Below are 17,938 nucleotides of genomic sequence, written 5' to 3'. Positions count from 1 at the left end.
ATCTCAATATAAAGAAAACAAAAATCCTCGGAACTGGATCTATAAGCAGCATCACCATAAATGGAGAAAAGACTGAAATTATCAAGAACTGCTCATTGCTTGGTTCTATAATCAACACCAATGGAAGTAGAAGTCAAGTCATCAGACCACGTATAGTACTGGGCAAATCAGCTGCAAAGGACCTCTTTCAAATGCTGAAGAGTAAAGATGTCTCCTTGAGGACTAAGGTGCACCTGACACAAACCATGGTATTTTCAGTGGCCTTCTATACATGTGAGAGCTGGACAATTAATGAGGAAGACTGAGGAAGAGTTGATGCTTTTGAGTTGTGGTGCTGAAGAACGCTGAAAGTACCATGGACTTCTAAAAGATCTAACAAATCTGTCCTAGAGGAAGTGCAGCTGGAATGCTCCTTGGAAGCGAGAATGGCCAGACTTCCTTTCACCTACTTCGGTTATGTTGTCAGAAGGGGCCGTTCCCTGGAGAAGGACGTCATCCTTGGTAAGGTGGACAGTCCACGAAAGAGGGGAAGGCCCTCAACGAGATGGATTGACGCAGTAGCTGCAGCCATGGGCTCAGGTATAGCAAGGATCCTGGAGGTGGCGCGGGACCGGGAAGTGTTTCATTCTGCTGTATGTGGGGTCGCTGAGTCGGAGAGGACTCCCTGGCACCTAGCAACAACAACAACAACAACTTTTGAAAATGTCTCAAAGCTGTCTGGCTTCTTTGTTATAGTGTCAGTTCCCTCAGCTGTCTCTGACTCCTTTGGGCCTGTATGTTTATTTCAGCTCCGCAGGAAGAAAACCAGAACTCTGAAGGGAAAATGGTTGTGAATAGCTACATCCCAGGCTGCTGGGCCTGGGAAGGCTAGGCGGGAGGGCAGGCCGCACAGCAGCGTGATGCCGCCAGGGGGCGCCAGAGGCCTCAGCGCGAGCGCTCGGGCTCCTCCGCCCGCCGACGCCGCGCCCGAGCGAGCTAGGAACCAGCAGAGTCAGAGCGCTGTAGGCTCACAAAGCCGCCGGACGCGCAGCGGCGGCGGGTGACAGGAGCGCAGAGGGGCGAGCCGGCTTATTACCCTTCTTGGCGACCGCGCCGCAGGAGCTCGAGCAGCTCGGACGGGGGGGACCCAGGCTCGCCCCCAAGGTACGTGCTCGCGGAACCTCGCGCCCCAACTTGGCGTAGTTGGGTCCTCGCTGCAGCCACGCTGGTTGCTGGAAGGGTCAAGGCCTGGGGGTATCTGCGCGCGCCCCTTTTATGCCGAGGCCTCAGAGTGAGCGAAGGGAGATCTCTTCCCTTAGCTGCAGCCTGGAAACCCCCAGCTGCCCCCCCCCCCACTCTCTCTCACCCAGGGCTGCTACTCGGAGCTATTTCCCTTTCCCTTGCCCCAAAGCTGTGGGCACCGTCTATGGGAGGGCGACCAGCAGATCAAGGGCTTCGCGTTTTTGAGGAGGGGTACCGAAGCCCCTGATTTGAGAACAGCGGTCTATGGGGCATCCGGAGAATTCGTTAGAGCGTTCCTCTGTAGTTTGACAGCAGCCCCCTAATTAGTGACGCAGTCTCCTCCTTTGCAAGGGACCCTCATTTATAAGAAGGGGCCCTAGGTCTCTAGATCCGCGGTGAGAACCCCAAGTGTGTGAGAGGTGACCCTATCCCCGCCTGTGAGAGCGCGGTCTTTCCCCCACCGCCTCCCATAGCAGGATCCCGTCTGGGAGGCGCTCAGACGTCTGGGTGCCCGGCGAGGGGCCCTCCTGGCTTACGCCCCCGCGTGCGCCCTGTCTCCGGTCCCTGCAGATGCCAGCGATCGCGGTGCTCGCGGTGGCGGCCGCGGCGTGGTGCTTCCTCCAAGTCGAGAGCCGGCATCTGGACGCGCTCACGGGAGGCGCGGGCCCCAACAACGGCAATTTCCTGGACAATGACCAGTGGCTGAGCACTGTCTCCCAGTATGACCGGGACAAGTACTGGAACCGCTTTCGAGACGTGAGTACCGCCAGCGGCGGCCCTGCGGGGGCCTCAGAAGCGGGATGGGGAGGGTGACTGGTGCAGACCTCCCACAGGCGGCTTGTCTGTCCGTGGTTTCCGGACTGCCTCTTGCCTGAGAGGAACTTTAAAGAGAACTTGGAAGGCTTGATACTCTTGTATGTTACCTGTGGTGCAGGTGTATGTATTTCTTTGTAGGACTGGGAGAGGTAACTCGGTGGAGGAGCAGCTCAGCTTCCCAGAAAGGGGATCGCTACGCTCTAGAGTTTCTCCTGACATTGGTGGCTGGTATTGCCAAGCCCCTCAGGGAGCCTCTCTGCAGCAGGAGGAGTGATTTGGACCATCTCTAGGGTGTGCCAGAAGAATCCTTGCTGGAGATGTTAGGTTAGGGGTGAGCCCAGGTCATTTATTAGACCTGAAGAGTAGTATGGGAGGAGATCTGGGGGCTCATGGCAATGGGCCTGATAAAATGTTGTGGGGCACGATGATTTGTACCCTTGGAGTCTTTGGGGGAACAGAAAGGGAGCAGATGTCACATGGAGCTGGTCTTCTGCCCTGAAAGGGAATCTGGGTGGCAGAGGATTGCTCCTCTGGGGGAGTCCTGGGAGGGCTGAAGGTAACAGTGATTCCTGGGCACCCAGAGGCACATATACAGTACTGCCTGTTTTTGCCCCATAGCTAGCTGCCACTCCACAGAATGTGGGTCAAGAGACACCTGGCTCAAAGCACTTTCAGCAGATGGCATCCCCTCTGTCCTTGTGGAAGCTGCTGCCAGCTCCAAGGGTGCCCCAGGTGCCTAGTGCCATGCCCTTCTGGTAGGGGACCAGAAAGAAACTTTTATGGTACTTAACATAAGGATTCCTGTCCCTAAGAAAGATCCATACCGCAGTGTCCCTTGTTCTTGTCACAGGACATGATTTACAGGGTCTTTGCAGGGAAAAATGTGTGAGCCACTCTTCCTGCACTGAATTCTTCTTAACCCCATTCCCAGTATCCCCAGCCCTTATAGGGAGAGATTGTAAGAATTAAATGAATGCTAGATCTTTTCTTGAACTTTTAAAGCTAAAGAGTACCCCTTCCAGGTCCCCTCCCAGAGGAGGATGGTTATCCTTCTCTGTTTTCCTTCTCTCTAGTCAACGATAGGTTGCTTCTCTTTGAAAAGAGCTTTCAAACACCTTTGGTAAACTTCCAGAGTTGTTTGGGATTTTAATTTTGCAGCAGATATGCCCCCCTCAGACTCCTGGCACACTTCCCCCCTGTCCCTGACATGCTCTGTTAACTGTCTTTGATCCCCTTTTTTTGCTCAGCCTGGAAATTTGGCTTGTTTAGTGCTCTTAGGAGCCCTGCACGGGTTGCTTTTGCCTCTGGCTGACAAACATGCCCAAACTGTGGTGCTTTTATTCAAGGACTCACATGGGGTGGAAGTGATTTAGTCTGACTTGTTTTCTTTCTTTTTTGAGCACTACATTTTAGACAGAGTAAAGGAACAGGGCAGTTGCTACACACTGATAGAGAAGGAAGAATTGGGTAAAGGACCACCTTTGCCTTGATTCACTTGGTAGCTGGGTGGGATTGAAGGCACCTGTGCTTGTTGAATCTCTGGGCTGTAGAAAGATTTACTGTACTTTTGTGTCTGTTCAAGATTTTCTAGTCTTAATACATCCTAAGCACAATATTCTTAATTCCTATTCAGCTTTAAATTTGAAAAACTTGAACTTCTCTTCATTTCTTGCCTTTCTTGGCAATGGATTCATTTATTTTTTATCCTTGGCTCAGTGTTTCTCCCAACCTGACTCACCATGAGGCTCACCTGAGGTCTTTGTTAAACTCTATTATCCAGGTTCCTCTCCTGCAGATTCTGAGCCCATATATTTGGGTGAGTCCTGGGAATGCATATTTTCAACAAATGTATCTGATAATTCCTATGATGTTTGGGAAATACTGCCTTAAAGGAGCTGTGGTGGTGAAGCGCCTAAGTCATTTGACTGTTAACCAAAAGGCTGGCCGTTCAAACCCACCAGCCACTCCTCAGAAGGAAGATTACTGCCTTAGATATCATAAAATCTTTTATGTTCACATTCACCCTTTTCTGTTACTAGAGCAATTTTAGCAACAAACTAATATTTTGAGAAGCATATATATTTTTAAAATGACAATTTAATCCATTATACTATTATTATAAACATCTAAAATATATAAAATATTCCAAATATCCTCTACCATTGCTTCATGGATCCTTCTGAGGCTAGCACTGGCTCAGCCATACTTTAATTCCACTCATCTTCTTACAGTGCTGTGAAACTCAAACCAGATGCTCTTTTAGGACAAGTCCAAATGTCTCCAGTTGGATCATTTGCTTGAAATAACCAAAAAGCCTGGGTCCCCTGGGACCAGGGAATAAAAGGCTGCTTTTATAGAAACTGGCTATTCAATGAGCAATGGACAAAGCCCCATCTAGTGTTCCAGTCTCCTAGCCAGCTTGATCATTTGCACTGAGCCAGGCCTCCTTTGAGGTTGACAAAGCCCCAGCTTCTTTGCTGTTGTTTTGTTGAAGCCACTGATAACTTTGAAGAACTGTGCCTGAGATTATTGTTATGAAACTTGTCAATTTTTAAAAGGCACTGTGAAGAAAACTTGCACCCCTTCTGCTCCCAATTTGTCTGTTTTTGAACTTGGAGGAAAGATAATTGGAAGTGATTTTTGAACTTTGGAAACTGAAAGCTAAGGGTCCTTTATAGAGAGTTGATGGTACCCATTGGGTGTTGTTGCTCAGTCAACTTTGAAATAATGATGGTGGGATGTGTGCTTCATGCTCCCCTGATTGCTAGTCATGCTGTTACTTTGCTGGGGGTGACTTGAGAACCTCTACTTAAATTTTTGAAATGTTTCCTGTTTTAGGCATGCAAATAATTACTATTGCCTTCTTTCCAGAACTAAAACCTTCAGAAGTACCCCATGGCTTGTTTCCGGAGTGATAGATCCAGGAGAAATGTGACAACATTCAGATGATCGTTCCTAAATGTATTTGTGGTCTGTTAGATTTGCCATTATTCTTTATCTATTGGGATGCTTTAGCCAGACGGAGACGACCCAGACTTTTGTACAAATACAGTATTAAGAAGGAGGAGATGAAGAAGGCAGATGCTTGCAATGAGATGTATAATAATTATTTCCTGTCTCCAACTGTTATGCATTTAACTCCTCCATGGTTTGGGGTTGAAAGGTCAAGATGCCACACCCTTTCTCCCATCTTTTGTGAATCTCATTGAGCTTTGGTTTTCTACAACTGTTATTGTCAGATTTCCCTATGTTTATTCCTTCATTCTTTTGTGCATTCATTCATTCCCACAAATATTTTACTGCTTCCCATTCTTACACTGGGTTCTAGGCTGAGCAAGAAAAAGAAATGTGATCTTTTCTCTCTGTAACCTTTTATCCCCTGGATGAAATCCTTTAATTTATTGTCATACATGTCTTTCTTACTCTGTTTTCTTTTTAAAAAATGTTTTTTCTTATTATAAAACTACTATGTGTTGGTTGTATAAAAAATAAAACATGGCAGAAATAGAGTAATAGCTAATATTTATCTAGCACTTAAACCAAACAAAAAGAAGAAAAAAAACAAACCCAGCATCGAGTCGTTTCCGACTCATAGAGAGCCCCATTGGGTTTCCAGGGCTGTAAATCTATAAAAAAGTAGGTCGTCCTTCATGTGCCAGATATTATTTATGGTATTTTACATATATTATCTCATTTAACAGGAGCTCTGGTGCATAGTGCCTAAGTCACTTGACTGCTAACCAGAAGGCTGGCAGTTCAAACCCACCAGCCACTCCTCGGAAGGAAGGTTGGGCAATCCTATTTCTGTAGTGATACTGCTTCAGAAACCCAAGGAGGGGTCTCTATGAGTCAGGGCCAACTCGACGGCATATAACAACAACAACAACTGGTGTCATAGGGGTTAGTGCATTTGACTGCTAACCAAAAAGTCAGTGGTTTAAACCTACTGGCCACTCTGTGGGAGAAAGATGAGGCAGTCATTAAGATTTACAACCTTGGAAACACCATGGGGCATTCTACTCTGTCCTAAAGCATCACTGTGAGTCTGAATTGACTCGATAGCAGTGGATTATCTCATTAATATTTATAACAATTCTGTGAGAAAAGTTCTATTATTGCTATTATTATTATAATATTACTATTATTATAATAAGTACTACTATTTACTGAGAGGTTAAGTTGCTTGCCTGAAATTACAGAGCTGAGAAGTGGAGGATCCTGGATCGGGACCAGGCAGTCTGACTCTGGAGTCTAACTATGTACTGTACCCAATAGAGTTGAATGGATTTTGATGGTTAGTCTCCCCTGGTATCACATTGTAAGTCTTTCCTGCTTTATGCCTGAGGGAAATCACAGAAGAACCTTAAGTTACAAGAAGATGGAATGGGAAGCCAGGTGGACACAGCTTTTATTGTGGGGGATCACATCGAGGCTTATCTTCTCCTAATAACGAGCTTCTGATTTGATTAAAATAATATTGTTGCTTACACCAAACATGACATTTTCTTTCTCTTGCACACATGAAACTAGCCCTGACATTTAACTCTAAGATAATTACCTTTAGCCAGTCTGAAGAATCAGAAGTCTTGCCTTGGCTGGCATTTATCTTACTCCGGAGTGACCTGAGTTTGTAATTCTAATGAGACCACAAGGACCCGCCCACGTTCTTTTTCTTTCTAGCACATACTCTGGGATTTGGTGGTCTCTGTAGCAGATCTGGGGTGGCAGCAAGCATTTTATCTGCTCATTTGATCTTAACATCTCAGCTATAATGAGTTTCAAGGGCAAGTGGGGCTTATTGATAAAACAGTGGCTGACTCAGTCTGTGGGGCTGGAGACAACAGAGGTGGTATGGCTTAGTGGATCAGTCATTAATCTGTCGCCACATAAACTCCGTTTGTAATCGAGAGCAGCAGAAAATCATTTTGATTAAACAGGTGCAAGGAGACTTAAATGAGTTTGTGATCCTGACTCTCTTTAATGAACCCACTATCTCAAATCCCCTGTACTAGATGACCACTGATAGAAATAATTATTTCACGGGGATCATTATAAGGGACAGCTTAAAATTTCATGGCCTGCGACCACTCTTATATTCTCTGTCCTTACCTTCAGTTTGCCCTTGTCAGAAAAGCTAGTTAAGGCCTGGAGAGGATGGTACAGCTGCTTATCTCAGTTGACCTTCCCAGGTGACCTGCTTCTTGTTCCTCTGCAACCTGCTCATACAGATTTCAGCTGAACTATATTGTTGGGAAGATAAATATCTTCCTATGTGCTAATGAGGAGCTCTGTTGGTACAGTGGTTAAGGCATTTGCCTGCTAACCAAAAGGTAGGGGGTTTGAACTCACCAGCCACTGTCCAGGAGAAAGAAGAGGCAGTTTGTTTCCATAAAGATTGACAACCTTGGAAAACCCTATGGGGCAGTTCTACTTTGTCCTATAGGGTCACTATGAGTCAGAATCAACTCAGTGATAGTGGGTTTACTTTATGAGCTAATGAGATTTTGGATGTGTATCTCCATTGGTGGTATATTATTTTCAAAACCAGGAAGTGGCCCCACGTGGATAATTGGACCTACCTATCTCTAGCTAGAGCAAATGACTTAATATTAATGTACAGATTAAGCTATAGAGTTGCCTGCATATAGCAGAGACCCCAGATAACCATTGCTTAAACAAGATAGAACATGATTTCTGTCATAATAAAGTCTGACTGGTATGGTGATCCTGTTCCACAAATTTCCAGGGACCATGCTCCTTCCATGTTGTTCCACCAACTTGAAGGTGTAACCCTAGTCTATGGGTCTTAAATGGCTCACCAGCCTACCCTTCTTTTAGTCAGGGAAAGGAGGGAGGCACAACTCGGAATCTGTACACATCACTTATGTTTATTATTCTGATGGCTGTTTGCACAATTAAAAGTTGTAACTCTATGCAGGAAGGTATGAGAGTAGATAGAGGGATGTTTCAGTATCTGTTCTGTCCAAGTAGAATTTCACAAACTTGGTACTACTTTTGCCAAGGCTTTCTTGTGCTTTATAGGATGTTTAACAGTCTAGGATATCTATCTGCTACATACCAAGTAGCATCCCCACCAGTGGTGACAACTAAAAATATCTCCAGATATCCAAATATCTGGGGGGTGGGGGTGGGCAAAATTGTTCCTGGTTGAGAACCACTGCACCTAGCTTTTACAGAATAAAAATCTATTTTGTCCAGATACCATCCAAAATGTTACTTGTGTATATCCCCTGTCACTTTTCTCAAAGATGCCTTAGAGCTTTTGGTTTCTGTGCTGTTCTACGTCTTAGACAATAATGCTCACATCCCCTTTGCTTTACAGCCTGCCTTTTTTCCCCTGTGGATTTCAATTTCTTACCTATTTCTAGGTCCATCTCAAGGATTCCTTCCACTAAGTAACTTTTTTTGATCTCAGCTCCCAAACTGGTACTTGAAGTAGAGATGCAAAACATGGGCTGTGAGGTCAGGCAGGTCTGGACTTGAATTCTGAACCCGTGTTTGTTTTACATATCTCTTGTTAGGAACAAATTTGTTTCAATTTCACCCTCATCCTCCTGCATAAATTGTTATACATCGTTAACATTATGTCTGTTTACTGAATATAATGTCCACAGAAGGAAGAGGGTAACTATTGCCAACTGCTAAAATTGGCTCCCTGACCCCGGCCTGGGAGCTCAAGTTATAGATATTCCGACCTTCAGGATGGATGTGGCTCTGAAGAGTCCAGTTTCCACGTCTCCTCCTAGACCAGGTCTTGGCTGTTCTGTCTCTGCCCTGCCTTACCTATTTGGAGAGTTAGATCTCAGAGTGTCATCTGAATAGGCTGAAGGTAGAATGTCATCCACAGCAGACCCAGTCTGGGGCCAGGGCATCTCCTCTTCCCTAGCCAAGACCTTGCTCTGGCTACTGGAACAAAGTCATGGTTTCTGAGACCATTGTTTCAGGAGTGGTATTTTCCCTTCCTTCCCCTAGAAGGATGGGAACCTAATATTTATTATAACTATTTAGTTTTATTTACAACTATTTTATTTTGCTTCAGAAACAAAGTAATATTAGTAATTAAATTTTTTGGTAATAAATTATTTTGGTTTCATTTACTTAAATATATTTAAAAAACCACACAATATCTACACTTGAACACATTCAGAATGGCTCATTTACCTTTTCTCTGATAAGGTGACTGCACATGTTCCTTAGGAAATTCTTCAGACCTAAGTGTGGTCTCATCTCCCCGGGTTTATAGATTAATAAATGAAAGAAATTCCTGGTAAGAGGTTAGATAATCTCTCCAAGGTTGCAAGTATTTTTTCACCATATTTTATCCAATATGAAATACCATCACTTATAAGATATACCATTTTTATGCACTGCTAAGAAAGGAAACAGTGCCCTGGATGAAAAGTTTAATAGACCCTTGGATAAAGCTGGGACTCTGGAGACCTACAGCCTCAGTGTAGAGGTAAACAAGAAATAAACCCAACTGTGTAGAAAGGGATGCAAGACAATTTACATGTTTCAACCTTGGTACTAGCAAGTGAAGGGAAAAGAATACTCTGTGAGCAATTGAAACAAACTGACACACTCTGGCAGGTTTCTGGTGTGAATGCATACTACCTTTGTGTTCCCCCAAATCTGACATGGTTAATTTAATTTACTTTGGTTTCTGGTTGTTTATCATCTATGAACCTCTTGACTCATTTGTTAAGTGAGCATAGCAATACTGTATTGGTGATGATGAGTAACTGAAATCTAGTTAAAGCTGAAAGAAAATGTCTTCACTCATGTACCTGATAATTCTACTGATAAGCTCTGGCTTTATGTAAGTAAGGCTGGATTCAAGGGCTCAAGTACATCATAGGAGTTGTGTGTGTCTATCATTCTCTCTGCTCAGTCTCCCATTTTTGGACTTTATTTCCTCTATTTCAGCTTTATTCTCAGGTTGATTAATTCCATATTTCAGCTCATGGCAAATATAAATTTACATTGACATATGGTTTTTTTTTTTTTTGACTCAACCTGCACCCATTGCCATTGAGTCAATTCTAACTCATAGTGACTTTATATGACAGGGTAGAACTGCCCCATAGGACTTCTAAGGCTATAATCTTTATGGAAACAGACTGCTACATCTTTCTCCCACAGAGTGGCTGGTGGGTTTCTTTTGTTTAGCAGCTGACCGCTTAACCACAGTTGCCAGTAGGGCTCCTTTCTGGCTCAACGATGCTGGTAAATGTCCTAGAATTGAAACTTGTGAGATTTACCTGTTATGTACCATCTCTCAAACACTTTGGCCAAGCTGATAGAATACACTGATTGGCTTGGCCTGGGTCACATGCCCAGCCCTGGGACTGGGGAGAGGAGAAGGAGGGTTCACTGGATTACATGGTTTAGGGTGGTAGAGGGGTGGTTGCTTAAGGAGAAATGGATATTTTCTAGGCAAATATCAATAGATGTCCTCCACAGTGACCAACCTTTCAGTGTTGTCTTAAAGCATAAAAGAACTAAGGTATGTTAAAACTCTTAGCAGTGTCTGGCCTAATAAATACTCAATAAGTGGAGGTTATTATTTATATTGGAGTTCTGGTAGCATAGTGCCTAAGGCACTTGACTGCTAACCAGAAGACTGGCGGTTCAAACCCACCAGCCACTCCTCCGAAGGAAGGTTGGGAATCTACTTCCGTAGTGATAACTGCCTCGGAAACCCAAGGAAGGGTCGCTGTGAGTCGGGTCTGACTTGACGGCACATAACAACTACAACAAGTCCTGTAGACTCTTATGTATTACTTCTCAATTTATGTTTGTATATGTCTGTATTTTAGCTTCTTTACTAGTTGAATGTTTCTTAAATAAGAGATTGAGTCTTACCATGCCTTGCACACAGTAGGTGGTCAGTAGCATTTTTTTTTTTTTTTCATTTGAATTACATCCTAAGCACACTTTTTCAGTGAACATTGGGGAAGGAAAGCTTTTAGGAGCATGATAAGCATATATGCTTTATAGTCTTTGATATCTAGATCACTCCCATACACTGAGAACCCTGCCTAAGGCATTTGACTGCTAACCAGTAGGCTGGCAGTTCAAACCCACCAGGCACTCCTCAGAAGGAAGATTGAGCAATCTACTTCCCTAGTGTTACCACCTGGGAAACCCAAGGAGGGGTCACTATAAGTTGGATCCAACTCGACCGCAGTGAGTTTAGTTTTTTTTGTTTTTCTTCTAGCCAGGGCCTCGTTGTTAGTTGCTGTCAAGTCCATTATGACTCATAGGACTCTACAACAGAATGAAACTCTGCCCGGCCCTGCACCATCCTCACACTTGTTGCTGTATTTGAACCCACTGCTGCAGCCACCATGCCAATCCATTTCTTTGTGGGTCTTCCTCCTTTTTGATGACCCTTTACTTTACCAAGCATGATATTCTTCTCCTGGGACTGGTCTCTTCTGATAACATGTCCAAAGTATATGAGATGAAGTCTCACTGTCCTTGCTTCTAAGTAACAGTCTGGCTGTATTTCTTCCAAGATAGTTTGCTTATTCTTCTGACAGTCCATGCTATATTCAGTGTTCTTCACCAACATCATAATTCAAAGGCATTGATTGCTCTTCAGTCTTTCTTACTCTTTTTGGTCCAGCTTTTACACACATATGAGTTAATTGAAAATACCATAGTTTGAGTCAGGCACACCTCAGTTCTCTTTGATTTTTAACAGTTGAAAAAGGTGTTTTGCAGAAGATTTGCCCAATGAAATATGTCTTTTGAGTTTTTGACTGCTGCTTCCATGGGAGTTGAGTGTAGATCCAAGTAAAATGAAATTCTTGATAACTTCAGTATTTTTTCTGTTTACTGTGATGTTTATTATTCCAGTTGTAAGGATTTTTGTTTTCTTTATGTTGAAGTGTAATCTAAACTGAAGGCTATAGTCTTTGATATTCATCAATAAGTGCTTCAAGTCTTCTTCATTTTCAGCACTCAGAGGTGTGTCATCTGCATATCACAGGTTGTTAGAGAGTCTTCCTCTAATCTCGATGTAGCATTCTTCTTCATATAGGCCAGTTTCTCAGATTTTTTGCTCAGTGTACAGACTTAATGACAGATCAGTCTGTCAGTTTGTTATACTGTGGTAGTTTGCATGTTACTGTTAGGCTGGAAGTTATGTTACCAGTATTTCAAATAGCAGCAGGGCCACTCATGGTGGACAGGCTTCATTGGAGCTTCCAGACTAAGACACACTAGGAGAAGGACCTGGAGATCTACTTCTAAAAAAGTTGGCCAGTGAAGGCTTTCTGAGTAGCAGCAGAATATCATTTGATACAGTGCTGGAAGATGAGCCCCAGAGGTTGGAAGGCACTCAAAATATGATTGGGGTAGAATCAACCTTAATGACGTGGATGGAGTAAAGCTTATGTGACCTTCATTTGCTGAAGGTCACAACTCAAAATGAGAAGGAACAGCTGCAAACATCCATTAATAGTCAATGTGGAATGTACAAATCAAGGAAAATGGAAAGTTTTCAAAAATGAAATGGAATACTTGATCAATATCTTAGGCATTAGCAAGATGAAATGGATGGAATTAGCCATTTTGAATTGGACAGTCATATGGTCTACTATGCTTGGAGTTCTGGTGGCATAGTGCCTAAGGGTAACTATGGACTGTCCTAAGGCTAGCCTAAGGACTGCTAACTACAAGGTTGGCAGTTCAAACACACCAGCTGCTCTGTAGAAGGAAGATGGGGCAATATACTTCCATAAAGATTTACCACCTTGAAAACCCAGTGGAGGATTGCTATGAGTTGGAATTGACTAGATGGCAGTGAGTATTAGTGTGAGTACTATGCTAGGAATGACAAATCGAAGAGGAATGGCATCACATTCATTATCAAAAAGAATATTTCAAGATCTTTCCTGAAGTACAACACTGCTTATCCTATCAGTGATAGGATAATAGCCTTAGGACTACAAGGAAGACTAGCTAATGCAACTATTATTTAAATTTATACATGATCCACTGAACCAAAGATGAAAAAACTGAAGATTTTTACCAACTTCTGCTGTCTGAAATTGATCAAACATAATCAAGATGAATTGATAGATATTTACTGGTGTTTGGAATGGAAAGTTTGAAACAAAGAAGAAGGATCAGTAGTTGGAAAATATGGCCTTTGTGTTAGAAATGGTACCAAAGATGTCATGATAGAATTTTGCAAGACCAATGACCTATTCATTGGAAATAACTTTTTTTTCAACAAAATAAATGGTGATTATACACGTGGACCTCACCAGATAGAATACATAGGAATCTACTACATCTGTGGGAAGAGATGATGGAGAATCTCAGTCTCATCAGTCAGAAGAAGGCCAAGTGCTGACTGGAACAGCCCATCAATTGTTCACATGCAAATTCAGGTTGAAGCTGAAAAAAATTAAAATAATAGAGCCAAAGTACAACCTTGAGTATATCCTACCTGAATTTAGAGATCATCCCAAGAACAGATTTGACACATTGAACTCTAATGACGGAGACCAGACGAGTTATGGGATGACATCAAGCACATCATATATGAAGAAAACATCCATTTCTTTCCTGTAGAGGAAAGAAAGAAAAGACCAAAATGAATGTAGGACGAGACTCTGAGCTTGCTTTTGAACATGGAGTAGCTAAAGTGAAAGGAAGATATGATGAAATAAAAGAACTGAAGATTTTGAAGGGTAGCTCAAGAAGACAAAGTAAAGTATCATGATAGAATGTGCAAATACCTTAAGTTAGGAAACCAAAAGGGAAGAACATGCTTGGCATTTCTCAAGCTGAATGAATTGAAGAAAAATTCAAACTTTGAGTTGCAACACTGAAGTGTTCTATGGGCAAAATACTGAATGATGCAGGAAGCAGCAAAAGATGATAGAAGGAAGACACAGAGTCACTGTACCAAAAAGAATTGGTTGATGTTAAACCATTTCAGGAAGTAGCATATGACCAAGTACCAGTGGTATATTGAAATAAGTTCAAGTTGCACTGAAGGCATTGACAATATACAACTAAAAACCTCAATTCATTGCTGTCAAACTGACTTCAACTCGTAATGACTCTTGTAGGATAGAGTAGAACTTCCCCCATAGAGTTTCCAAGGCTGCAGTCCTTATAGAAGCACACTTCCATACCTTTCTCCCACAGAGCAGCTGGTGAATTCAAACTGCCAACCTTTTGATTAGCAGCCAAGTGTTACCTACTGTTGGCAATAAACAAAGTACCAGGAATTGACAGAGTACCAATTGAGATGTTTCAACAAATGGATGCAATGCTTGTCTATGCCATGCAATTTGGAACATAACTACCTGGCTAATCAACTTGAAGACATCTGTATTTGTGCCCATTCCATAGAAAGATGATCCAATAGAATGTAGGAATTATTGAATAATATCACTATTACATGCAAGTAAAATTTTGCTGAAGATAATTTAAAAATGGGTGCAGCAGTTCACCAACAGGGAACTGCCAGAAATTCAAGGAGAATTCAGAAGAGAATGTGGAACTATGGATATCACTGCTGATGTAAGATCTTGGCTGAAAGGAGACAATACCAGAAAGATGTTTACCTGTGTTTTATAGGCTACAAAAAGGCATTTGCCTGCATGGATCATAATAATTATGGATAACATTGCGAAGGATGGGAATTCCTGAACACTTAATTGTGCTCATGGAGAACCTGTAATAGACCAAGAGGCAGTTGTTCAAACAGATCAGGGGGATACTGCATGGTTTAAAATCAGAAAATTTGAGATTCAAGGGGGAGACTAAAAATGCAATAGTTGTCTGGATCTGTGCCAGCCTTTTGGTATTTATTTCTCTGTAGGCTTGGAGCAGTTGTTTATAACTAAAGAACATTCCCCCTAGAGGGAATTTCATAGTATTTGGAGATATTTTTGGTTACAAGCATTGGTTGGGGGTGGAGTGTTGCTTCTACTGGCATTTAGTTGGTGGATGCCGTGGATACTGTTATGTGCCCTACAATGCATAGGAAAGACCCTCACAACAAAGAATTACCTTGCCCCAAAAGTCAATAGTGCCAGGTTGAAAAACTCTGGTCTAGAGATATGGTTGTTCATTTTATTATTATTATTATTATTTTTAATGCAAAGTGTAGTTGAAGTAGATGAAGTTGATAATGGAGGTCACATGACTAGCCATTCTTCGTTTGTAGAAGCAATAAATATTCCAAGCACTGTCCTAGGTTCTGGGACATGGCCATAAACAAAACAGACAAAAGGCCCTGCCTTCATGGAGCTCGTTTTCTAGTGCACAGAGCTCCGCTTGTTTAAGGTGTTTGACTTTCCCAGAGCCAAGGGAAGGGAGGAATAATAAAAAAATATATATTATATTTAAATCCTTATGAAATTTGATGGACTGTTTTAACCAATCATGTATGATAAAGATCATAAGGTTATTATTATTATTATTATTATTTGCAAAGATAAATAGCTCCAGAGAGTTTTTATGTGGGATGTTATATGTTTACCTGCAAGTCATAGCAAATTGCCTTCACAGTGAATCAGAGAGGCTGTTTGATTTTGTTACCTTGTGGAGCTGGAAAATGCAGTATAAAAATATTTCTTTTCCCCAAAAGAACTGACAGTCTCCAGATAAATGGGCCGGTTACTCTCTCTTGAATCATGTTTCGCCACATATCTCAGGTAGTATCTGTTATTTCCAACAAGATGATACTTGTTCACTGTTCACTTTTATTTCATATGCCAAACAGCAAATTTTAATGACGTGCTCTCTTGAACTTTGTAGCTGTGACAGTCAGTGGTACACAGCTCAGTATTTGGGAACATACTTCTTGCAGTGAGTTCTGGTTTTGTTTGTTTGCACTTCGGTTGTAAACTCCTGCATTTTAAGACTTGGCTTGTGGATTCTTGTACTCTCTAATGCTGCCTAGATGTCCCATATGTATTTGTGGGGGCATTTTCTCTTTGTGTGTGTGACTCCAGTCCTCCTCCTGAAGATTTCGAAGGGTAGCTCAAGAAGATAAAGTATTATGATAGAATGTGCAAACACCTGAAGTTAGGAAACCAAAAGGGAAGAACATGCTCCTTTTTGGAGAGGGAAGGAGGACACAGACCATAACAAAGTGACCAAGGCCACCCTGTTTCCCAGGAAATGTCTAATCATGCCTTTACTTCTGGTTCAAGTAGTCTAGGAGAGTCCACACTAATTCTATATGGTAGTAGAGATGCAGATGTTTCTATAGCTACATCTATAGTGGGGTCATGGAGGCTGGGGTTCACATGGTCCATTAGTCCTCTGGACTAATTGTTTCCATATGTCCTTGATTTTATTCACTCTTTTTTGCTCTGGGTGAGAGACCAATAGATGTGTTTTAGATGGAGACTCACAAGCATAACAGTATTCATGGCATCCACCAACTAAATGCCAGTAGAAGGAACACACTCCACCCCCAACCAATGGTTGTAACCAAAAATATCTCCAGATATTATGAAATGCCCTCTAGGGGGAATGTTCTTTAGTTATGGTGGATGGTGGATGGATGGAGAGTCTATGTCCAGGATTACAAGGTGTACTACATGGCTGATCCCATGGCTGCTAGTGAGTTCCCTGGGCATTCTCCATAATGCTTCTTCTCCCCTCTTAATGCCCTTATTCATTTTTCTATGTTATTCTTTGTTTTCTAATGTTATTCATTCCTCCCTAAACTATACCCTCTACTGCACTTGACATCCAGCATGGGTTGCTATTTCTTCCTCAAATGGTCCTGATCCCGAGGTAAAGTTGGACGTGTTGGCATGGGTAGGATTATGGAGAAAAGGTCTTCTTTTTGCTTCTGTCTGTAAGATCTTTTTCATACACTCCCCCTCCACCATTTTTTTTTCTTTGTGTGTGTGTGTGTTTGTTGATTATGTCACACAAGAAGTCTCTTATTTTTAGCATTTTATTATGATTTGGGTGAAAGTTGACAGAGCAAATTTGTTTTCCATTCACTAATTCATACATGTTTTGTGAGTTTGGCTGCAATCCCTGTAAAAGAACTCTTCTTCCTTCCTTCCTGTGTTTCATATTCCTTCTAGCCTTCTGAGCTTTATCCCTGGGCAAATGCTGCCCTTTTGATCTTGTGTGATTGGCTGTTCTAAGGGGTGCTTACCTCCCTAGTGCTTTTGTTTACCTTATAGTCTTATGTATGATGTGGCTGAAAGTTGAGCCATGGGGTGAGTTTGGTTCCAGGCTTGAAGAATATTTGAGGGCCATGGTCTCAGAGGTTCCATCAATCTCTATCTGACCTGTAAGTCTGGTCTTTTTATGATTTGAGTTTGGTTTCACACTTTTCTCCCACTCTATCCAGGACCTCCAATTATGATCCCTTTAAGAGTGGTCAGCAGTGGTAGCTGGGTACCATCTAGTTCTTCTGGTCTCGGGGTCATGGAGGCTGGGGTTCACATGGTCCATTAGTCCTCTGGACTAATTGTTTCCATGTGTCATTGATTTTATTTACTCTTCTTTGCTCTGGGTGAGAGACCAATAGATGTGTCTTAGATGGAGGCTCACAAGCATTTAAGACTCTTGTCACTACTCACCAAAGTAGGTTTAGAACATTGTCTTTAGAACATAACTTTGTGTTATGCCAATTAACTTTGATGTTCCCTGAGACTATAGTCCTTAGCCCTTGGGCCCAGCGACTCATTCCCCTGAATATTTGGTTATAGCTAAGTTTTCATACCTTTGCCCTCTGTATGCTCTACTATATGCATGGATACATTTGCAGCACATATATATGTAGAAATATCCTCTGTCGAACTTATCCATGAGTGTAGTCCCATTTACCTTCCCACACCTGTTCAACTTGTGTGCTATCTATGTATCCATTTGT

At 42.4% G+C, this 17,938-nt stretch overlaps 1 protein-coding gene across 1 annotated transcript in view; it reads left to right on the top strand.

Annotated features, from left to right (window-relative positions):
- Nucleotides 1-1,033: 1,033 nt before the first annotated feature.
- The window catches only part of SPOCK1 (SPARC (osteonectin), cwcv and kazal like domains proteoglycan 1), a 914,642-nt gene continuing 897,737 nt past the window's right edge, over nt 1,034-17,938 (top strand). The window contains exons 1-2 of the mRNA XM_007938930.2: nt 1,034-1,143; nt 1,792-1,977. Of these exons, the coding sequence (XP_007937121.1) occupies nt 1,792-1,977 (186 nt within the window). The 5' untranslated portion in view covers nt 1,034-1,143. The remainder of the gene's footprint in view (nt 1,144-1,791; nt 1,978-17,938) is intronic.

Source organism: Orycteropus afer, unplaced genomic scaffold (assembly GCF_000298275.1).
Source record: "Orycteropus afer afer isolate SDZICR_OR568_19922 unplaced genomic scaffold, OryAfe1.0 scaffold00056, whole genome shotgun sequence".
Lineage (NCBI taxonomy): Eukaryota > Metazoa > Chordata > Mammalia > Tubulidentata > Orycteropodidae > Orycteropus > Orycteropus afer.
This window is presented reverse-complemented; position numbering and strand designations above follow the sequence as displayed.